The following is a 23871-nucleotide window of genomic DNA, read 5'->3' as shown; positions in this document are numbered from 1 at the left end:
AAGAACTCACATCTGTAAGTGACAAGCTGTTACCAGTACACTGAAACCACATCACATTAAGTTGGCAATATGTGATAATAATATTTTCTTTTTTTAATTATGTCCCTCCCTAGTCAAACACAGTTTAACATTTAATTTTTTGTAAAACAGGTATTTCCATGAGATTTCAAGGACTATTCGACAGTTGATTGTTTCAGCATATGACTGAATGAGCACTTTGTCCAAAGAGCACCCTACTAAACTAGATCTCAGGTATTGTCTGTATTTCCTGGAGACCCCAGGAACAGAGTAGCCAGTCAGAGAGGAAGTTTCCAAATGCTTCTGTATTCAATGAGATTTGAAGCAATTAAAAGACTTCTAATGCAAAATCCACTAACTCAAAATAAGATCATAAGGAAATCTTAGACATTAAAAGCTCTTTTTTTAAAAAAGCAACTTAAGCAGAAGAGTTACAGCCTTATTTATAGTGTATTCAAAATAATTAACATGTCATCACATACTGTGTAATACTTTCTACCATGGCTTCTGACTACCTCCACACCAGAGCATTTATCACTTTATAGTTCAACAGGGGTGTTCTAAATACACTCAATATAAACCACTTACTTTTTTATTGATATAGTATGGATCCAGGTCCTCCAGGGGCTCAGAGACCATTCCCGGAGGAATATCACCATAAATAAATGGCAGTGTCTTTCCTGCCTCTAAGTCATTCCTTGGCTTTGGGTGATCTTCTTCATGACCACCATCATCTTTATGCTCGTCTTTGTCACAATGAGATGCTTCATCAGCAATACGTTTTTCAATAGCTGCAAGAGATTCTTTGGTGAAATAGAAGAAGCTGTCACATCCTGGTGGTACCAGCATTGCCTGTGCCATCTTTTCATTCTGCAGACTCTAAATGCTCTTGTGCAAGAAGATCCTAGGAGAACATGAGAAAAAAAGAAACAGATAATAGAGGGCAACAGCAACAAAAACCCTCAAATAAAAGCTTTTGGTAAGTCATCATCTGTCCCTTTTCTAATTCTAAAGCATTGTAGCAAGAAGTATTTGCATTAATTGTCAGATACTTGATAGAAAATTAGCTACCAGTAACAACATATCAAACAGATACAAGTTATGAGGTAAAGAAAAAAGTGAAAGGAACAAAAAAAATCAAAATTTGCATAGTTTCTTAACTCAGGTTAATACAAACCTCACAACAAGAAAAAAAGGAAAAAAAAAATAATTCACTATTCCCTAGCCTAAACATTAAAAGACACCTTATTGTGATAAAGTAAGAAATGTGTTAAACACGGCTATGTACTGCAATCAATGGTTACAACTTCTAACATACGGATTTATACATCAAGTTGGCACAGTACCTAAAAAACCCTGCAACTTACAAAAGTAGAAGAAAAAACCACGCCCTTTCTATTACTCTTTCATTTCTGATGGCAACACTACTCCATCTGGTGGCTTACACTATGTTACACTAAATTAACATTAATATTATACTATTAGACAGGTACTACATAAACACATTCTATATTTAAAGCCATAGGCACAAGCAGAAAGCAATTGGGCTGAATTTTAGTCTGTTGCTTTTTGAGTTTCCTGACTTGCATCTTCGTGATTTTTAATTTTAACTTTGGTGGTGCTGTGCTCCATAACTAAGAAACTTACAGTGGGTGAAGGGGTTTAGATTTATACAAAAACCACAGCATACTCTCCCCAAAGTCACAGTACTCTCTCTGAGGCCAAATATACTTTCAAAAGATCTAAAAGGAATAAATTTATTCAATTACAACAAACAATAACAGATCACTTCTTTCTAGGTTTCTACTTCTTACAGTGGGAGTACAGTTAACACTCATGGGCGCAGTATCTTCAGAAAAAAAACAGTTTTATGAACAGACAAAATGGAACCCAGTCCTGCTTGCTGACACTAGCAAGCGCCATAGGCTTTGTCAGCCCAGCATTGTGGGGGGCTGAGCTGGGCTGGCTGCCAGCCCCCCAGCCCGCTGCCCTCTCACTTCTGCCCCACAAAAGGAAGTCGGGAGGGGAGAACAAAATGACAAAGCACACTCCTTGAGATAAAGACAGGGAGATCACTTACCCAATACCACTATGGGCAAAACATATTCAACTTGGGGAAGAATAATTTATTGCCAATTAAAATAGATCTGGAAGGTGAGAAACAAGGACAAAAACCTAAAACAACTTTCCCCCACCTTGCCTCTTTTTTCCAGTCAACTTCACTCCATTTTCAACTCCTATACATCCTCCCCGCCCAAGTGGCACCAGGAGGACGGGGAATATGGGCTGGGGTCAGTTCCTCTGTGCCATTCCCTCCTCCTCATGTCTTCCCCTGCTCCAGCATGGGTCCTTCCCACAGGCTGCAGGGTAAGACTGCTCCAGCATGGGCCCTCCCCATGCCACGGGGTTCCTTCAAAGAACATCCACCTGCTCCAGCATGGTGTCCTCCACAGGCCACAGTGCAAGTGTCTGTTCTGGCACGTCCTTCCATGGGCTGCAGGGAAATACCTGCTTCACCACGACCTCAAGGAATCTCTGCTCCAGCGCCTGGAGCCCCTCCTTCTTCCCTGACCTTGGTGTTCACAGAGACGTTTCTCACACTTCTTTCCTCACACTGGCCTGTGCTGCTTTGCCCCTTTCTGGATGTGTTTTCCCCACAGGCGCTACCACCATGGCTGAGGGGCTCAGCTGTGCCCAGCGCAGGGCAGCCGCAGCTGCACCTCGCAGAGGCCCCTGCAGCCCCTCAGCGGGACGGGTGGTGCCGCAGGCACCCAGTACAGAAATATCATGAGCACTGGTCAGGGTGTTGTGAGGCCTAATTCCCAAAAGGAAAAACCTTGAAGGAGATTTACATGAGTTGCTCCATTTGCTATAGGCTTCTGTCACCACAAATGTCACTGACAGCCTGCTCCACCCAGGAGATGAGACCTGGCTAAAGACGTACCTTTTTTGTCTGATCACAGTGTGAGCGAGCTTAATAGTAGGGGTGTGCTGGGAGGGAAAAAAAAATGATAATGTACTTTTTGATGAAGTGGAACAGCTCCAAAGTCAATTAATACATGACACCATGAGTCCCAGAAATCTGTCTCTTCTATGGAAACTTTTAGGTCAATTCAGTGTTAGTTGAGGAAATTTCCTGTTTTTCAACAATTTTCCAGCAGAAACAAAGTTCTCATGGATGCAAAACCTAACGTTACACAAGCCATCTCTTCCTCAAAACTAGCCAGCTAAGTGTATGCACAGACATCAAATCCCTGCTTCTTCAGTTGAGCTAACAGCTTCTGAGTGCTTAGCAAATAACTCTTTACCACAATAAAAGACACAAAGAACGGGTCTTTGCACAGGCTAGTGAAGAGATGAGAAATTTCCTAATAAATAGCTATAGAAATCAGACATTTTACGTGTCAGCCACAAAGCACTTTAGGAAAACACAAAAATATTTTTTCTCTGGAACAGAAAGCCTGAAAATGCCAAGTCTTCCCTTATTCATTAAAAAATTAATAATTTCATCTGTGCAATCTTTAAGTGATTCACCATTCTAAAATGAAAGATTTGATTGCTGTTTATGCTTCTCCAGTGAACCCTACTCAGATCCATAGCACCAATGAGCCTGAAGATCTGCCCAGCCACACTTGGACTGAGAACCAGCTGAGTCTCAAAAGGTAAAATTTAATTCAAAAGCTGGATGATATCTGTGGCTCTAAATACCCAGGGAACGCGCACCAGCAAAAAGGAAGGCAGATCTGTCTTACAAGGAAGGACACCAGGATCCTGTTCCATAAACTTCATTTTTACCTAAGGGCTAAAGTAAGGGTACCAAATAATACTTTCAGTACTTAGGTCATCTATTTAGCTTACAACTCTGTTTTCTAGAAACAACAGGTATGTGGGCATGTTTATTATCTGCTTCTTTATTTGTAAGCTGAAAATTCACAAGGGTTTCCCTAGCGCGAGCAGCCATGTCTATCTTTTTTTTTTTTTTTTTAGTCAAGGAAAGTTCTTATTAGCAGGGGCTTTTTCCTACACTAAGGTGCCAGCAGCATTAAATAACAGGTTTTCCCCCCAAAAATAGTCCTATATGGTATATTAACAAATACTGTATGTGTTGTAACAGATTCCGAGGACTTCATCTTCTCTGTATTGAGTGATGCAAACTACAATTAATAGATATGCAGCTATATGTAATCAGTCTACACACATTTAGTTATTATCTAAAACAGTTAGATGGTTGCACAAACTCTTTTAGAGCCTGAAGAGACAAGCGAGCAAGACTTTCAGCCATTAGAACAACCTCTACCTTAAATCCAAATAAAACAGGAGCTGTACGCATGGTGCTGTCTTGTTACAGTCATGCTGCCCTTTATGGGCTAAATAGAATACAGGGTTATTTGGCACATCTGCACAACACTGACCAGTCCACCATACCTACAAACAAGTAGGGGCATGCTTGGCAGTCTAAGAAAAAACATAACTTTGTGTTTTGATGACTATCTTCAGAAACAAAATGGGCAGAAACAAACATGTCAACAAAAAGAAAGGGGATACACTTTCAGAGAGTAAGACAAATTATAACATTCAGCTAATCCTTCAGAGGATGTTCTCATTACCTGGAAAAATACTTTATAAAACTTTAAAAACAGTTTTCTAGTCAAATTTAGCAATGTAAGAGAAAATGAATATGATGCCTGCAGTAACTATTTGTTAGCAAACATGTTCTTGAAAAATGTCACTGTTATGTCCGTCTATGCATTTAGGCTAAATTTACTCTTTAGAAGTCTATAACACATAAAACTAAAAGTACATGACTGTCCATTTTATCAAATACCACTACAGCCTTACAGCAGTTTTTCCGAGTTGTTACAGATGTTATCAGAATGAAAAACAATCTTTCCACTTGCATGTTCATATTCCACTGGCTTATTCAGCAAGGCTTAAGTGGTATCCTTAGGGCTGAGATGAACTCCAGTATTTCTCTCTAGAGACACCATATCCAATGACTGCCGCACATATCTCGGTGTTAACATAAACCAGAAAAAAGTTCTTTTGCAATACGTAACAGGAGTCTCTTCTGTTAATGATTTACCCTAGCAGTCTAATCACAACCCATGCTTGCAAAAAAACTCACACCTATTAAACACATCCTGAGTTACAGTTCAGTGACCATATTTCCTTGTCATGACATTTCTGAAGTACTGCAAATATACAAACTCTGCAGCATTGCGGAGCAAACTGATGCCACTTATATCATTATGACATGGAAATCAGTTTATCCAAGAAAGAAACTGAGTGGAAAAAAAAAATATTATGAAGACAGATGGATTGGTTTAATGACTGAGACTTTCTCCCTATCTTTTCCACAATCCTGATAGCTTCTGTATTATGAACTAAGAGGTAATAACAAATCGAATCAGAAAACGAGAAAGAATCCTGAAGAAACAGACTGACACCCTTCCGCTCCGAAAATCCCACAAAGGTCCTTCTGCAAGCTTATACACACACACACACACACACAAAATAATCCACCGACACTAAAACCCAAAACCCATCACATATACCCTCCTTTCTCAGCTTGCTATTAAGAAATAAGCTTCTAATCCAGCATGGCTGTATTGTGCATATAAGCCTGAATGGAGACTCTCTCCATCAAATAGAACAGAAAAAGCAAGTTACAGATGAAAGATTACAGACAACTGCTGCGTATCACTGACTACCTAGTAGCACAGCACTACAAGGAAATTCCTTGGTCCAGGAATGAGCCAACAGCAACATGATACTAAAGTAAACACTAATATACTCTTATGGAATATGGTTGAATGAGTAATAAAAATTTTCTACATTTTTATACATATTAAAAAGGTATTTCAAAATATCAAAGAGTCATATTTTTGTTATTTTAGAAACAGTACATCTCTTTTATTACTCCATTTTCTAGGCTTGACATGTAAAGAGATTGCAGCTCCAATATATTCTTCATGAAGTTGTATTAAATCTAATCCTGTATTATTTTACAGGTAGAAATTCAAGGTTTTGAGCTTGAATCCACTGGCTAAAAAAGAAAGTCATGAAAGTATTGTTTGCATTTTCTATAGGAATGTACAAAATGCTTATTTTAACATTTAAAAAAAAAAAGTAATGGTCAGGGTTAGACCTAAACCATAAAACAAACCACCCTCAATAAAGAGGTTATAGTCTATCCATCTTCATATTTTTCAGAGTCAGAAACAACACATCTGCTCTTACTACTCTATATTCTATAAGATACTGATGAATTTTTAAAATATTATTTTCAGTGTTCTCTGTACTATTTCATAGTACATTTCATAGTGCTACCTGAATAACTTGAATAAAGTTTTCAGCACCCTAAAGAAGCCAGGTGAAATTGCTAAGTTCCAATAACCATATAAGTCTCATGTGTAAAAATAAATTAAAAAGAAGTTACTACTGTGACAGTCAGGTGAAGATGTACATTGAGATTCAGTTCGGCAAATTGAGTTTGATGAGTCACAAGCAAATCTACATACATTTTCTTTGCTATGCTCTTTTTTTACAATGTGTTTATATAAAAGCACATGGCCTTTTTTCAGGGATAATTAATTTTACTATATAAATTAAGACATATTATTAACTAGTATATTGTCATATTCAATGAGGCAACCTTCAGACTTACAGTTTCTACAGAAAATGAGCTGGCTTTATCCCTGTTACTTCAATATTACTATTCTGCGATTGTTTGCAGAACATGAAGCAGCTATAATACAAATCCAGAGAGTTGTTACAAAAATGGGTTAATCTAAAAAGCATCTGTTCTAATCAACAGTTAAAAATCTAGTATTTGTCCTTCTCCTCTCGATTTCCTGTGTAGATGCTAACAGCACATACACTGTTTGTCCACTTACAATGCTAAACATCAATAAGAACTAAAACATTTCTGAATTATTGATTGCTCTGAGCCTGAATAAATTAGACTTATGGTACATTTCACCCCTGATGCTTCTCGGCAAGAGACTGTGGCAATACAATAACACTAAGAGGGACAACTAATTTTTAACAAAATATTTTGCCATGTCCTTCACTTATAATTTGCTTCTTGCTCTATGGCTTGCTCATGAAAATAATTTTAAAGACTAAAACAAATGCCTGCGGAAGACTGACGAATTTCTGTTTGGTTCTAGGGATTAAACTTCTTATATGCAACTCGCTCTACATGACCTATATTTTGTCCAAAATTATTCCCAAGTAGTTGTTTTCAGTTCAGTAACCTCTGATTTCAGTGTGTGAATTTATAGTAATACTCAGAAGATATTTGAAAAATATTAAATGAAAGAAAATTATTTAAAAGGTAGAGAATGTTACAGTTGAACTTAAAAAAGACAATCCTCCAATACAAGTCCATTTACAGAATCTGCAACCACTTAGGCAAACTTATCTGCCTCTTTCCTTTATACCAGAAAATGTATTCATCAAGTGCAGATCCAGGAAATTCAGTCCTCACAAACAAGCAATCCAATCACAGATATATCAAACAGAAAATCTGGAACAGAGCCAAAACATAGCAAATACAAAACTGAATTTTTTTTATTGCTGGCAATGCAATGGAAACCAGTGAAAAATATGTTCTATATTTTCAGAAATGTGATGTGCACATTTTTATTCTAGCAAGTATGATATTTCTGTCATTCACATGACTGGCTACTATGACATTTTTCCAGACCACAGAAATGCATCTCAAAATTTCAAGATCCTACTTCTAGTTAGGTCTGCATAAGTCACGTGGACAAGTCCCTGGATAATAATCTTAATTTAAAGTTTCCTTTAACCGTTAATTTCTTTTACAATCTGAAGACAAGTTTATATCAGATTTGCTCCTACACTAAGACTATTCTTCACTTCAATAGCCCATCAGACACTGGTGCTTCCACTTTCATGTATTTCCTGAAAAAATGCTCATCTCTTAAATATTCATCTAGTGATATTAATTCAGTGAACCTTTTCTTTGAGGCAAAGAAATTATATCAGTCACTGAAACTTATTTTTACTTTTTTTGTGTTTATGTCACTTGATGGGACTGATTTGCTTTTGTAAATCCTGGTGTTCAGTCTTCCAAGGTTTCATTATCAGTGTGTTGGGTTCTTTTTCTCCTCACTTCTCCAGATTCCTCCTTCAATTTGATGCTGTATTTATATGTCATTAAGCCAGTTTATGACAAGACTTCAGGCAGTTTCCAACACAAAGTGCTGATAATGTGTGCTGAGTGACCCTTACTCCAAAACACTTGTCTTTTATGACACCAGAGATGATGACATCAAGTTAATTACACGATGACCTTTATGATTATAAGATCGACAATTTTTCTACATAAATTCGTAGCAAAGACAACATTAAAGCTTTTAAATACTATTTCTACCTGCAGATTTAACTCCTTGTTTTGATGCTTAAAAGATAAAAACTATCTCCACAGCTACCACATTGTAACTATTGTAGCTGCTTAGAGATTAAGCTATGAAACAATACTCTTTTATATGGAGTTTCAAATAATCACGGTATTTGCAGTGTTTCGTTTCCTTGTATTCAGTAGCTGAAAGAGTATGAAAGAAGGGCAGTTATCATACAGGATAAATTTATTTCCTTCGCACAAAGTACTTACTACCCAATAATTGTGCTTAGTTACAAATCTGAATACATTTACTCACTTTAGCTATAGGAACTCTTTAGGACGTAACTGCCAGATTCCACAAACAAAAACCCAAAATGTATTTTATCCAGAAATCATATACTTGATCCTATATCATTTAAACCCTCTAAAGCTTTTGTACCAAGAGAAGTTAGTGAAAAAGTACTTTTATTCTTGTGAAACAGAGAAAATTTTAGAGAAGGCAGGTTTAGTAGGATGTTTAAAAAGAAACTGAAAACAGTTCTCCAGAAGGGTGCCCGTTTCCTTAAGCATTCAAATTTAAAGGAAGAAATAAAAATGTTTAAAGAAAGACAAAACACTGACAAATATATATATTTTTTTTTCAGAACTACATAATCTGGCCTCACAGAATAAGACCTCAAAAGTACAAGAAAAACAAGAATGGAAATGACAACATTGCAAGTTACTTTACAGAGTTAGATTTCTCTTACACTACTGATTTGCTGCAGTGATTCCAAGAAGTCAATAAACACTTTCAGAAAAGAAGAAAGTACTACAGTACTTATAGATTAATTTTTCAGAAGCTCTCTGGCTCAGATTTCAGCTTTGCTGAACAAATGCCAGCTGAAAAAGAAAAGCACATATCCCTGAAATGAAATTGTGAAGAAAAGAATTGCCACAATAGGCAGAAGTCTTGCTTTAAAATGTTCTCCCTACAAAAAATCCAGACATTTATGAAATTCTTACAGATTGCAGTCATGGCATTATCATCAGCACATCTGGCACTTCACGTTTTATTGCATAATGCAATTTTTACAATGAGTAAAAAAAACCAAAATATTTTTGCTTGAAAAGAATATTTTTCAAGCAATACTCTTTTTTTGTGTGTGTGAAATAGAAGTAAATAAAAATTAGTTTGGGGGTTGGTTTTTTTTTTTTCAGATGGGATCCTGACAAAGCTGTGCAGCCCTTAGCAGGACTCATACACAGAGTAAGAGCTTAATATTCACCTATATGTACAAGGAAATCGAGGAACTGCACTTTAGAAATAGGAAAAACGTTTCTTTCAAGTTCACAAGATCATTTATTATCCGGAAGTACATAACAACAAATTTAAGACCCAGAATTTGGTCTGAAGTTCTTAAGGATTCTTATTTAGCATATATATGATAATGAAAGATTTAAAAATAATACCCAAAACTGATGATGCTGATCCTTCTTGCATAATGGACCATTTATTGGAAGGCGCTCAGCTACTCTGCTTTTACGCACAGCAGAAGAATAAACATAATTGTATACAGCATTATGTTACATGACTAGTGTTAAATGAGTTTTTTCCAAAGCCACTCTCAATTTCCATTAACATATGAAGGAGATAAAACATAATTGAGGGGTTTTTTTTTCAAAATGGTTAAGGTCTCCCACACAGTCTTTCTTATCAAGAGGAAACATTAATAAAGAAACTGAATTTGGAAATTACAAACTTGGAGACAGCAAGCAACATTTCATTTCTGAATTAATGGGAGAATGACAGCTTTACCAAGAGGTGAATTTGCTTTGTATTACAGTTGCATATAAATGAGGATAATGTAATTTTAACGTATTAAGTTATGTGTTTCAAGGACATGTTAAATGAAAAGCAGAGGCATTTTTCCATGCATAAAATGCAAACTTCCTACAAAATAAAATGCACATGCAGACAAGATACATAACATTTGGCGTAACATCTGCATTTTGTTGCAAAAAGTCTCAATGCAAAACCACAGCCATGACACTTCTCTGTGTTAAATATTCTCATGTTTGCATCCAAAATCTAAGATAGTTTTAAGCTTGTGGTAAACTGTAGTGTGGTCAGACATCTTTTTCACTATTGTTTTGTAAAATGAAAACCAAAAGAAAAAAACACACCAAACCAAACAACAAACCACAGCTACTCTACCATTCCTACATCCAGCACTACATTACAGGAGAAAGTATCAGTTAAATCTCCCAAAATTTAGGGCTGTGAATAAAGGCAATGGACTGAAGCATTAACAAGTCAGAGGGTCTTCCCAAAAAATGAAAAAACCTGAGCATCAGAAATCTCTAGGCATCCGTCAACCTTAGAGTAAATTATCATCTTTAACAAAGTCACATAGAGAAACCCAGTGTTATACTGCAGCCAAAGTCAACCGGTCACCCAAACCACAGTTCTGAAATACCTCCACTTCATTGAGAGCTTTAGTTCTAGGGAAGGTATCTACAAACAGCAGTATCCGAAATAACAAAGCTAATGATTGCTGCATCCAAACTATTATTACACAAGAGGTTTGTGACTTCCCACTTACAGATATTATTTCCCCTGAAACAGGTCACTTCTTCAGATTACCCATACTCTGCTTTCCTTGAGAGGCCCAAACAGAATTTCTTACCTCCAGCAGCTCCAGTATCTATGTAATAGATACCTCCAGTATCTATGTAATGCAAGCAAGCAAGGAATTAGTTATCTTTCTAAGCAAATATACGACCTACCTAAAATGTTTAAATTACTTGAACTCCTAAATGAGTCTCCTCGAGAGTAAGAAACTCAACATTAAGTAAATTTAGGAGGAGGAGTTAGGTCCCACTGCACATTATGTCAGCAAACATCGTAGTGAGTGGACAGAGGTGAACCTACCTCTATTATCTACATTGACTCCTTTAAAAAAAGGGGCATTTCAAGTTAATTCATATGATACACTAGTCTAACTAAAGCCTGGCAAGACCATTACATCAAACATAGGCTAAGTTTTCAACAACCTATTTTGTTGATAAACTTTAGTTTTTCCTTGTTATACAGTTGTACTGCTAACAGCCATGTCCTCTTATGGTCAAATATATTTTTCCAATAATCATCAAAAATTTATTTGGGTCCACAGAGTCGACTAAAATGACAATACGGCTTTTCTTGGTTTTGTTTATAAAACACACTCCTCACATTGCTAGCAGTGTACTATCACCATACTAATACCTACAGAGCTCTGTCCATAGCCCTGGAAGACAATCTACATTTGCTGATTGGTCAATTCTTATCAGTCATTAGATAACAAGACATTACACAGGAAGAGCTGGAATAGAAGCAAAATATTTCAGATTAATTACTTATTCCATAGAAAGAATTCTTGAGGGTGTATGGCTGAGCCTCTGCATTGGCCCGAGGGAACCCCCATGTCTGACAGAACTGCTGTCAGTAGTTACTAGGATACACCAAGATGAACCTCTGGATTTTTGAAGGCAACTCACTGGATTTTGTGAAATTCAGCAGGTTTTTTAGGAAGAAGGATAATTCTTGGAATCAGTCACAGCTACAAAATACAAAAAACATTTACTGAAAAAAAAAATGTGCCAAGCTTTTGACAGAAAGATTATACCACCCAACAATGACTTCAGATTCAGTTTTCTCTCAGAAAAACAAATAGAGAATCCTCCCTTTAAAGATATTTTCACTGCAAGTTAAAGGATTTAGGGCTAGGAGGAAGGAAAGAAATTGAGAGTTTCTTTTACCTTTGTATAGCTAGGTGCCGGAATGTTCACAGTGAATCCACTGTTGATCTATTAAAATATACCCTCGATGTTCATTTAACTATCGAAACTGCCTCAGCAGCAAATCACAACTGCTCCACAATTTGTTCAAACCTCATAATTTAGTATTAATGAATTATTAATTCAGTATTAAATAAATTACATGTACACAATATTACAAAGTTCATAAGCACTGCACACAGCAAAGAAACTGCACACATCCACGTACATGGGATTTTTCATTAATTTGGCTCCTACAAGCATGAAATCAGTCATCTGTTGAGCCACGTAGATCACAATGCTCCATGTAAATAATTCTAAGTTTGTACATGCTACTCAGACATTGCAGAAATATTCCAAATGTTTTATTTCAACTTAGGCAAGTGTAGCACTTGCTGTAAGTTTTTTAGACTTTAGACTGTTACATGGTTCAGTTTTGTTATGATCGTTGCAATAACTACTGTAAAACTGATTTAAAAATAAAATTATCTTGAATGACTTACCTCTATCAGATTAAAGTCAATGTAAAAAAAAAGTCAGTCCCTCTGACTGACTGTACCAACACCATCTTTACATCAATGAAACTTTCATTAAAGCAGAAAGTATTATTGTGAATTATGATCAATTTCATGAAAGTTAGAAGAAAATAATTGTATTTGGCTTTTCCAGACAAGGAACATGTATGCCATGTCTGAAGTAGAGATTTAGTTTATTTCAACTGCAGCTAGAGGAAAAAAAAAAAAAAAGTCAATTTCTGGGGTTTTTTTGGTATTGTATTTATAACCAGTTATGTAAAATAAAATTACAGAAATCAGGGGGAAAAAATAGTTTGGGAGGCACCTTTGGAAGTCAGATAGTCCAAACTCCAGCTCAAAACGAGGCTAAAGTTACTTACATCACCTACACTAGGAACTCAGTAAGTTCAAGGGGTCTGTTTCAGGTTGCTTCCCCATGCTCCTCCACTGGGTCTTTCCAGGCTCTCTCAAGGTGCCCTAGTGAATTCACCCACCACACTCTAACCTACTCCTCATACAAGCCCAGGCTTCTTTTACCAGCTCTTTATTAGCCCTCAGCATCATCTGCCCCTTCAGCCTTCTGGCTTGTGTTCTACCAGGTGGAGCTCTGGAATATTTGCTGCAGGTTTGTGCTGGTCTGTTATCAAACCCTCCTTTCTATTTTTCTGCTTAAGTATGAGCCATCACTAACACAAGTCACCACTGCAAAGCAACAGCAATAAATAATGTCAAACCAACTCAGCACACAAGAAACCGCAGCTGGAAGCTTCCCTCCTGAAAAGCAAAAACGAATTAAGAACTGAAAGAGAATGACTTCTTTAAGCTACCTCAAATCAAGGTTTAAAAAACAGAAAACTTTTTATATTAGGAAAGTATCTTGAATAATAATAATTAAAAACAAAACAACAGAGAAAATGTAACAAAACCTAACAAGATACAAGTTAATAATATACTGTAGAACCCAAACCTATGTTTCACTGGATTTGAAACAGTAAAAAATAACATTCTCAAATTCTTAAAATGTACACAGACCCTGGTTTTTATCAATCTGAAAGCTCAAAACATTATCGCTTCCTTTAGGCCACAGCTGCAAAGCAAATGTCTGCCTATAATACAAAATACATTCTTCCATTAACTGAAAACTACTACAATCCTGAAGCAACCTTTAAGTTTATTTGCTGTTATAGATAACATTATTATGGCATAATAAATGCAATGGGATTTTTTTTAGGTGTTTCTAATTATTATTTTAAAAATCAGTAGTTTTGTTGCACTTGGATTTTCCATGTAGTAAATGAGTTCTGTAAAATCGTCAGAGAGCATAACTGAACAGACACAAAATTTGAAAGATTTTAGAATGCAAATGTGCTTTGTTAGTGCTTTGTCATGAGCTTTATAGCTTGCAAACACCAATTGCATCAGGTTTTCTCCCACAAACACTGGAAAAGAATAAGGTATTTTTTTTCTTTTTGCAAATGAGAATACAGAAAAGCAACTACCTCCCCCCACCCCCAAGTAAATATACAGAAGGTGAAAACTGGCTACTGAATGTAAAAGACATAAAGCAAGGAGTACAGCCAGACCTCTTTCAATTCCTCATTCTGGCCAGACAGGCTCCCTATGCCTCATTTAATGGGCTCATTAGTGTAATCTGAGTCTACTTTTTGTGCCTGTCTAATTTCTTAGTGAGGCTCAGCTGCTGTTCTGCAAATGGATGCAGGCTGGGGGTGATCAGTAAAACCTGGCTCTGGTTAGAGTGATACAGAAGCAAAATTTCCAAATCCATTCAATGTCTTTGTGGAAACACCCTGAAAATGGAAAATTGCATCAGCATCCATCATTGCAGAGATATATGGCAGGAAGTTCTTGAAAAGGTTCACCTGTCAGATGCAAAAAGGATTTAGCACCTCCAGTATATTATCGAATTTTTATACATATCAGAAAAAAACTGTTTACTCATGGCATCCATTAAAAAGCCACAGAAGCAGAATAAGCCTTTAAAATTGAGAGTTCAATACCAATTAATCCTTTCAGTTCAACAGTCTAAAATGCAGTGCTGTGCTGCTACAAGAAATACTGAGGCTGTCAACCACATCGGCAAAGTTCACTATATACTTCCCAGTGAACATGAGAGCATGAGAAGGAATGAGAAAATATGCTAAAATACTTACAAACCATGACGGGAAGTCACAGGAGATAAAGACCAAAGCAGACATGTAAGAGAAACAATTTTCATGACGAAGTCTTGCTAACCTACTCCCAGCTAAAACTTCTGTCCACAGTAACAAGACATTTTGGAGTGACACTAACGCCACTATTCATACTGCATCCCATCCCTACACAGAAAACTTGACTTTCTAAATATTTGAATCTGCACTAAAAAAGAACAACCGAACATAGCCTACTTCAACAGTTCCATATTCAGTTCTTCAGAGAGGAGTGCCTTAATAGCTGTGATCCCTAAGTAAAGCCCGAATGCAGGAGCTGGATGGATTACTATCGAAGATGCCTATTTTCCCTACATCCCTCCTGGAGGCACCTGAGTTAGGGGAACAGAACAGTGATTGCCACCAAAACCTGCAGAATCTGGACAACATGGGATCTTAGAAAACCTCCCTTATCTGGCAATCTCAATTACCCTTTTTCTTTCCCTTCACCCACTAAGGTAGTATAAAGTCCGTTTATATAAAGTGCACCCCTAAATAAACAGGCATGAGTAGATGTATGATTCTATGTATTTATGAAACAAGGAAATACAAGTATTATTCATTTCCTAAGCTTGTAAAGCAGTTCATACCAAAACCGCCCAATAGTAAGAGCATTAGACAAACACAGATGTGCCTGCTAATCTGTTAATAAAAAGATCTTGTTTTGGCCACAGTTAAAAATTTTTAATTCACATTTAAGCCTTAACACAACCTAGGCTTTAAAGTTTCTGAGATTTTTGTGACAATGGTAAAAGAACATTATCATAGAATCATAGAATCATTTAAGCTGGAAAAAGACCTCTAAGATATCAAGTCCAACCATTAACCCAAGACTGCCAAGTCCATCACTAAACCATGTCCCTAAGTACCACACCTACATTTTTTTTCAATGCCTCCAGGGATGGTGATTCCACCATCTCCCTAGGAAGCCTGTTCCAATGCTTGACCATCCTTTCAGCAAAGAAATTTTTCCTAATATCCAAGCTAAACCTCCCCTGGCACAACTTGAGGCTGTTTCCTCTTGTCCTGTCACTTGTTACCTGGGAGAAGAGACTGACCCGCACCCTGCCTACAACCCCCTTTCAGGCAGATGCAGAGCAATAAGGTCCCCCCTGAGCTTTCTCCTCTCCAGGCTAAACAGCCCCAGTTCCCTTCAGCTGCTCCTCACAAGACACGTGCTCCAGCCCCTTCACCAGCTCCGCTGCCCTTCTCTGGACACGCTCCAGCAGCTCAGCGTCCCTCTTGTAGCGAGGGGCCCAAAACTGAACATGGGAATTGAGGTGCAGCCTCACCAGTGCCAAGTACAAGGGGACAATCACTTCCTTTGCCCCGCTGGCCACACTGTTTCTGATACAAGCCAGGATGCTCTTGGCCGCCTTGGCCACCTGGGCACACTGCTGGCTCATGTTCAGCCAGCTGTCAACCAGCACCCCCAGGTCCCTTTCCACCAGGCAGCTTTCCAGCTGCTCTTCCCCAAGCCCAAACTGCTGCGTGGGGTTGTTGTGACCCAAATGCAGGAGACATTTAGACCTAAGTGAGGTATTTAGATAGTTCATTCCAAGATAAAATTGGCAGCTAGATTTTTGTCCAGAAACTGCCACCTGGCCTCAGTTATAAATTAGTAAGTAATCAATTATGTAATTTCTTAAATAGAAAATGAAAGTGCTTCCATAGTTTAACAAGAAAACAGATATTCACAGATATATAGGAACATTAATTGACATACAAGAAGCAGGAATCTGCAACAGACCAAGCCTGGAAACTAATTACCAACTCTGAATTAGCAGGTTATTAAGCCAAGTAACTTTTTTAAAAGCCTAAAATATAGGACAAAATGGAATACATGGAATAACTATTTGTAATATTGTAACAGGATTTTTTTAGTTCTAATTTAAATTAGTATTTTGAATCAAAATCTATGGAACACAGCCTTGGACTTTACTAAAAATTTGTATCAAGCTGGAACAGTTGATTAACCTCAGATTTAGATTATTTCTTCTTCTTTCTAAAGTATTTTACTATTATCGATGGTATAAATATTAAAAAAAAAAAATCACAGTAAAACTGCAGTTGAATGTAACTGTCAAAAAGCAGTAGGATCTGCAAACAAAAATATAGTAAGTATAAAGGAATGAATCCTGTAATCTGCATATTATGTCCTAACCAATTCAATTAATACAGCACAGAAAAATTAAAGATTCACTTGCATTTGTGTACATTTCTATGAGTTTACAAAAAATGCTACTTTTAAAACTAAAGATGCTAATGTAAGAATTGTGCCTTCTCTTTGACACTAGCTATGGAATATCCACAGGAAAGCCCATTAAGCAAAGGTGCCAGGAGGGAACAGAGAAATCAAAATGTGTTAGAGAGTCAAAGAAATGTCTCCAACTGAAGCAGAAAATATATGTATGTTAGCTAAACAGCAACACAGGAACATGCAGAACCTCGTAACAGATTAAAAACAGAGCAGTTAAAGTGGACAAAATGGACTGAGAGGAAGCACTGATAACTTTTTTCCTCATGCCAAATTTATTGCAAAAAAAAAAAGAAAAAACAGGCACCCCCATCATCACTGTTTTTAACCCAAATGTTAACAAAACTATTTCCACTATTATGCCAGTGGCTGAAGGAAAGAGATAGGAAGCATTTCCTTTGGTTTTCCTACACTTTCCAACAGTGGAACCTAGTTCACTACAGAATTCCTTTCTACCACAAGTAAAATACAAAGGGGAAAAAAGGTGTTGAAAGAAACTTGGAAAACAGGTTGCTTGCATTTGAAGGACTAGAAAATGTCATGGTGAGACAAGGATGATAACCACACGTGTCTCTCACAATCAAATAAACCCTGCATTTGTTATACTCCATCTGTTTTGCTCAGTTTTGTTCCGGGATGTAATTCCTTTGAAAAGAAAATTTTTCCCCATGACCACTGAGTTTCTTCTGTAAACAATATTAATTCTCTTAGTCTTTATCAGTCATTTTCAGACATTCATGTGATGGTAAGCCATCAGAACAACAATGGAACTTCAAGGAAGCTTTGGCAGTAGTTTTCTCTGGGGCTTGGATCCAAAAGCTTTTATATGTTGTGAAGTATTTGTCCTCCCTCATCCCTTTTTCTTCCTGGCTTTCTATTTTACTTGGCTTTATATTGTGAGGCAGCTCTGATTAAAATTTATCTGACAGTAAATCCAGTTGGCAAGAATACAACAAGACACCTTTCTCAACTTGCACAAAACCATACAAACCCCACATCACTGAAGACTCTAGAGGACAGCTGGAAACCCATCTCTCGTGTTTTCATATACTTTTCTTATTCACGTGCTTTTGAAAAATTACTCCTATTCTCGACTGTGTAAACAAGAATTATAGACAAAAAAACATTAACTGGATTAGATTAAGTTATTCTTAAACAAAACCCCAAAGTTTAATGCTACCCTTGCACCTGCAGGGGAAACTATGAACAAATAAACAGCTATGCAGTATCCTCTAAAAGAAAACAAAATCTGCTGAATGAAAAAAGAAATGCAGATCTGAAATAGTAATTCAATTTTATCATCATTTTCTTTCCATTGAAAATGTTTTGTCCTTCACATTTAAATTTATTTTCAAAATCAAGGTTGCGCAGGCTAATACTGATTGCCAGCTGATACATGAATAAGAGGCGACAGTAAAACACTATACCACATTGGTTTGTTGAAAAATATTTAAATATTGATAGTTACTAATGAAGCATTACTATTGATAATATTAGAATCAAACCAAGGAAGCACATTCTGGAACCAATTTATCTGAATCAGAGTCCAGTTTAAAGGATGTTACTGCTATGTGCAATGAGAAACAACTTTCAGCAATTCAGTAGAACAGATCCTTGAAGATCAGTGTGAAAAGGATCAGCTTCTATGAGCTATTTAATTATAATCTGTAGACAAAGATAAATGTTCTGGTGCAGTCCACTCTTGTGGTCATTGACAACATATAAAGAATTATAAAGAATATTTTTTTTCACCTCATACTAGTATGACAAATATCCATATTTTCCTAAACATGCTCAAAAATTCAATGATTAAGACTAAGGGGACTACATTGATAGTTTTACTGAATGAGCTTTTGATAAACTGTGAAATATTAAAAATGTTTGCAATCATTGTATGAGCTTCATGACTACATTAACAAAAAATAATTATCTGCCAAGGTCACGCTGTATTATCAGGGTGTGCCACTTGGTAAACGAAAAAAACCATAGAAATGTGCCTGCCAATAATACCTATTTGTAAATCAGAGACCCATCTACTGGCTTGGAATTGCCAGTTTCCCCTGCCTTGAACCCAGTGACTCCCAACCCTTCTGAAAGCCCACCTGGGCACGTGGCGTGGCTCAACAAGTCAGGCTGGATGGGGTTTGAGCAACCTGATCCAGTGAAAGATGCCCCTGCCTGAATGATGTCCCTGTCTCCAATACAGAGAGGTAAATAGCCTTCTGATCATTACAGGCCCCACCTCACACATGTAAAAGCACTTCACAGAGTCCCACTTTTATTAATACAGCATGATAAGCACAGTTTGCTGTGCCAAACTGATTTCCCTGATAGTTACCGGTGTTTATTCGTTATCAAATCTAGAACCGTTAGGAATACTTCCAGAAATAATACCTGTTAATAATTTACTTTGCAGCACAAAGCAGCAGATGAATATGGGCGACCTAGAAGCAGATCTCTGAAAATATACCTACAGCAACTAAAAGTACCCTTAAGCACACAGGGGACAGACATTCCACCAATTCTTCCAACTCAGATTGGCAACTGAAAAAGAAGGCTGTATCACAACATGCCTTAAAAACCTGATGATTTAGAGGAGCGTAAAGTGATATTACAGGTAAAGAAGCACTGGTAAGGTAACAGGTAGCCCATTCCATGATTCTCAAATTCATTCATCATATAATTTCATTGTTTTAAGGGAGGTTCTGGAATCGCCCTAAAGCAAATATGCAACTGAATTGAAAGGGTCTCACTATAAAATCTGGAGTAAATGTGGAGTAAAACAAGCACTTTGAAGGCTTTTTTTGTGGCATTCCAAGGAATGAGAAAGGCTTGAGAGGCCGTATCTCCTCCCCAACCTCTACATCAAAGCTGAGAGGGCTGAGGGTAAACTGCGTATAAACAAAAGCTCTTGGGTGGATTCAAACATGAAATTTAAAGGAAACTATTAGAAATCATCATAATATGCTTTGCTGATGTGAAATACCCTTAAAATAAAATCCTTTTATTATAAACAGCTTTTACAAACTCGTGAAGATTTCAAACATACACTTCAAAAGTTTCAGCAACACAGTATCATGCATCTTGACATCAAAGTATTGTATTATAGGCTAAAGCTTCCCGTATTGACTACCACTGCTGAATTCATATGGAAGCTTATAACTCTTGTGTGTGGAAGACAATAATGGTGTCAATTTCAGCACAAAAAGTGCCAAAACTCAACCCCACATTTCCCTGCTGCCCTCGTGGATTGAAGTAATTTTTTTAGATGGCCATGTTAAAAAAACCCAACCAAATAAAAAAAAAAAACAACAAAGTGTAGTTTGGCACATGGACTAATCTGTTGTTCCTTGATGTAGGCACATGAGTTTTCTTCATACACATGCAGTACTCTATAGATTCCTAGAAACAAGGGAGTCTTTGCCCCAAAGTGCTACGTCGCTGCAGAAAGCAGTGATTGTCTTGCACAAGCACAATATAATTAGATCAGAATTGTAAGACATTCACAGAAAAGATTTATTAAAAAAGCCCTATATAAAGTGCAGCAGTTGGTTTTAAAAAGTAATTTCCCCTTTTTTATTTAATTCACCACCATCTTCTTTTTCAGGCAAAAAGAAAACATGTTTCAGACCATACCACCAGAGCCACTGTACTTTATCATCACTGTGGAATGACACTCAGCTTCAAAATGTTCTGTTCCTTCCTCCCACTCATACAGTAGGAATAAATAATTTAATCAAGTATTCATCAGGAGAAGGGAATAGCCTATTAGTCTATGCCTGCATTCCTTCCCCCTCACTTCCTTGCATCTCCTAGAACTCCAGATGAGGTGGGAGTGTATGCCTTTCATTTTATTTGTGTATTTTATAGCTTAGCAGAAAAAACAGCTCTATGAGCTTAAGAAAAAAAACCAAACGCAACTCATGAGAATCTTCCATTTCACGCAAAACTTTCTAAGAGTAAAGAACGGATACAAACATCATAATACCATTTTTGGGAAAGAATGAGAAAATTCACACTGCATAAAAAACCCCTAGAAGAATGGTACTAAACCAATACCACTTTTGGAAAATCAGTTACCAGTGGCTTCTTCAATCCCCCACATTAAACACCCACCTCCTTCTAAAAGATACCTATGAACACAAATCCCCACAATGCAAAACCATGAAAAACACGGTTTGCTGGTAAGCACATTTACATTTCTTAAATTACTTACAAAGCACCAAGCTACTATCTTTTGACACATTCATCCAAAGATGGGAGGAACATTGCCTTCAACCTGACTGACCAGGGGCAGATTCTAAACAGAAGAATTTAAAGACCATCCTTATTTATTATTTCCATTTGAGCTGGACTAGAATCCTTGAAAAGAACAATTGGAGTAGCAAGTACTGTCCTTTTCAGACGCCAGTGTCCCACTTCTAGAGTTTTAACGTAAATGTTTTAACAATATAAAAGCTTGAGAAAAAGAAAAAGACACCAGTGCTACCCTCAAACATACAATACACCTATTTGGCCCTAGAAATTATGGCATTTGCTTCAAAGAATGGGAGTTGATGTTCTGAGGCTTAAAAATGCTTGATGCTATTGGCCTTCTGGTTTATCTGCCTCTGTGATTCAGCTGCCACACTGTCAACTATTTCTCTAAAAAAAAAGTCGTCACTCCCTCAAGAACTAGAAATTCAATTATCTACTTTTTTCTTACAGTGAAAGCTAATGGTATGGAGGCTGTGGAAAAAAAAAAATTTCCAAAAAAAATCCCATCAAAACAAACAACAAACCCATAAAAAAACCCAAATCACAAAAAACCACACCCCTGAAACACAAACCCTAAAAAACACTTTACAGTCTAAGAACCTGACATTCATTTCTAGAGCAGAGTGGCTTTGGTTTCAGTACAGAACACCCTACTCTTTATCTATGTCCCTCAGCACAATTATAATTGTTCAGCATATCCATGCAGTACTATTTAATTTTAATTTCCTATGATTTGTCAACTTAGAGCTGTCAAATAGTTTTTTTTAGATTAACAGAAACACTCTCTCACCCTCTGCATGCCTTGAAATAATTAGGTAATTGTTTGAATCTTGTGTGCCACTGGTCCATTTGGCCCTGTGTCCAACTCAAAAGAAATCCACAAAAATCAAGTCTAGCATTTTGCAGCAGGACATGTATAATTTACTGAAATACAGGAAAATTTTTGAATCCACAAAAAAAATGTGGAAACCCACAAAGCTATGATAATTTCTGTACTCTCTTTTCACAACAGATAAAACTTCACAGAAAGCAAAAGTATGAAGACTTTGTTGGGAACTGAATCAACTTTCTACAGGAGAAAGCAAGAGACACCCTTAGTTTCGTAGTGCCTCACCAGTCTATTTCAGGCCTTTAAGCTTCTCTAAATTATTATCTCAGATATATTGGTATACGCATTTTATGAGAAAAGTATGTGTCTTATTCCTAAATAGAAAACCACTGTGATTATTTAGAAACAAAATAAATGCAGATAATTTTTCTTATAAGTGTTGATCATCACAAATCCAATCTGTTTACTTAGTGCAGCAAAGCCTCTGGAAGTCATTATTTTACGTCTTTTCGTCATCCATGAAGTAGTACATCATCACTGCCTGGAAGGAAAGAGCTCTGCGTGAATTCAGTGAAAGGACAAAGATGCAACAAGATGAAAATAAAATATGCCTCTAAGGGTTGGGAGACGGAAGGAGAGTGAAGGAAAGAAAGACGAAATAAGTGATCATGGTTATTTGCTACTCCAGACAAATGGACTCTTCTTTGATTCAATTTATTAAATCTAATTAACAAAATATTCTTTCTTAAGCCACAGAAACGGTTACAAAATATCATTAAATATCCTCTCTGAAACATCATTAAGTATTAACCACAAGTACCTACAACCTGAAAGCTTTAAATCACGTCTTCTCTGTGACTTCTTCATCTTACAAAAGAGAACTGAAAATTGATATATGACTTGAAGGCCATACCATAGATTCACGCCTTTAAGATTACAAAGGTAAATAAGTGTAACAATTCTTGTTGTTCTTACTTACTCATATATTCTTTATAAGTCCTCCAAGGTGTCACTCTAATTCTGAAATACCTTTTCCCACCTAAAACTGAGTGTCATGTTATTAATGAAGTGAGTAACCTGAGAGTAAGTTGAAATCTCTTTTTACAAAAAGAGCTGTATACTCTTTTTAACGTGGGAAAACATAGTAAATCCTTCTTAAAAATACATCAGTTTGCTTGCAAATAGGAAAATAATCTTTTGAGAATTAGTATCTATTGTTGAATACAAATATGAAGTTAATAAATTTTTCTTATTAAATGTGGTGTAAACTATAGAGCTTAAAATTACCTAATACAATGGTCCACTATGTCGTGTAGTTACACCCTTTGAAATCTCATGCACAGGGTACAGAAGAAATCAGACTGTGTTAAGAATTTTGAATCCAACAGTGACAGGACTGACTGCAGGCAGAGGTCAAACAAGCTACTATCTTACACCCTCTAAAACAGACTGTGAGATCAACAGAAGCTCAGCACAACCCATCACCACCACTGTCCTACACAAACGCTGGAGTCCAAGGCCCCAGACAGAAATACTGTAACAGAAAAGGAATTATATTTTTACTAGGATAGAAGAAAAAAATAGATTACACCATGAAAATCTGTGTGTCCTACCCA

At 36.8% G+C, this 23871-nt stretch overlaps 1 protein-coding gene across 1 annotated transcript in view; it reads right to left on the bottom strand.

The window, feature by feature from the left end:
- Positions 1-23871, bottom strand: part of LOC101919649 (sodium channel protein type 2 subunit alpha-like) — a 78060-nt gene that overhangs the window by 50374 nt on the left and 3815 nt on the right. The window contains exon 2 of the mRNA XM_027782709.2: positions 607-922. Coding sequence (XP_027638510.2) covers positions 607-879 — 273 coding nt within the window. The 5' untranslated portion in view covers positions 880-922. The remainder of the gene's footprint in view (positions 1-606; positions 923-23871) is intronic.

This window comes from Falco peregrinus, chromosome 8, assembly GCF_023634155.1.
Source record: "Falco peregrinus isolate bFalPer1 chromosome 8, bFalPer1.pri, whole genome shotgun sequence".
In the NCBI taxonomy this organism is placed as follows: Eukaryota; Metazoa; Chordata; class Aves; order Falconiformes; family Falconidae; genus Falco; species Falco peregrinus.
The sequence above is the reverse complement of the archived record's forward strand: the minus strand, read 5'-3'. Positions and strand labels throughout refer to the sequence as shown.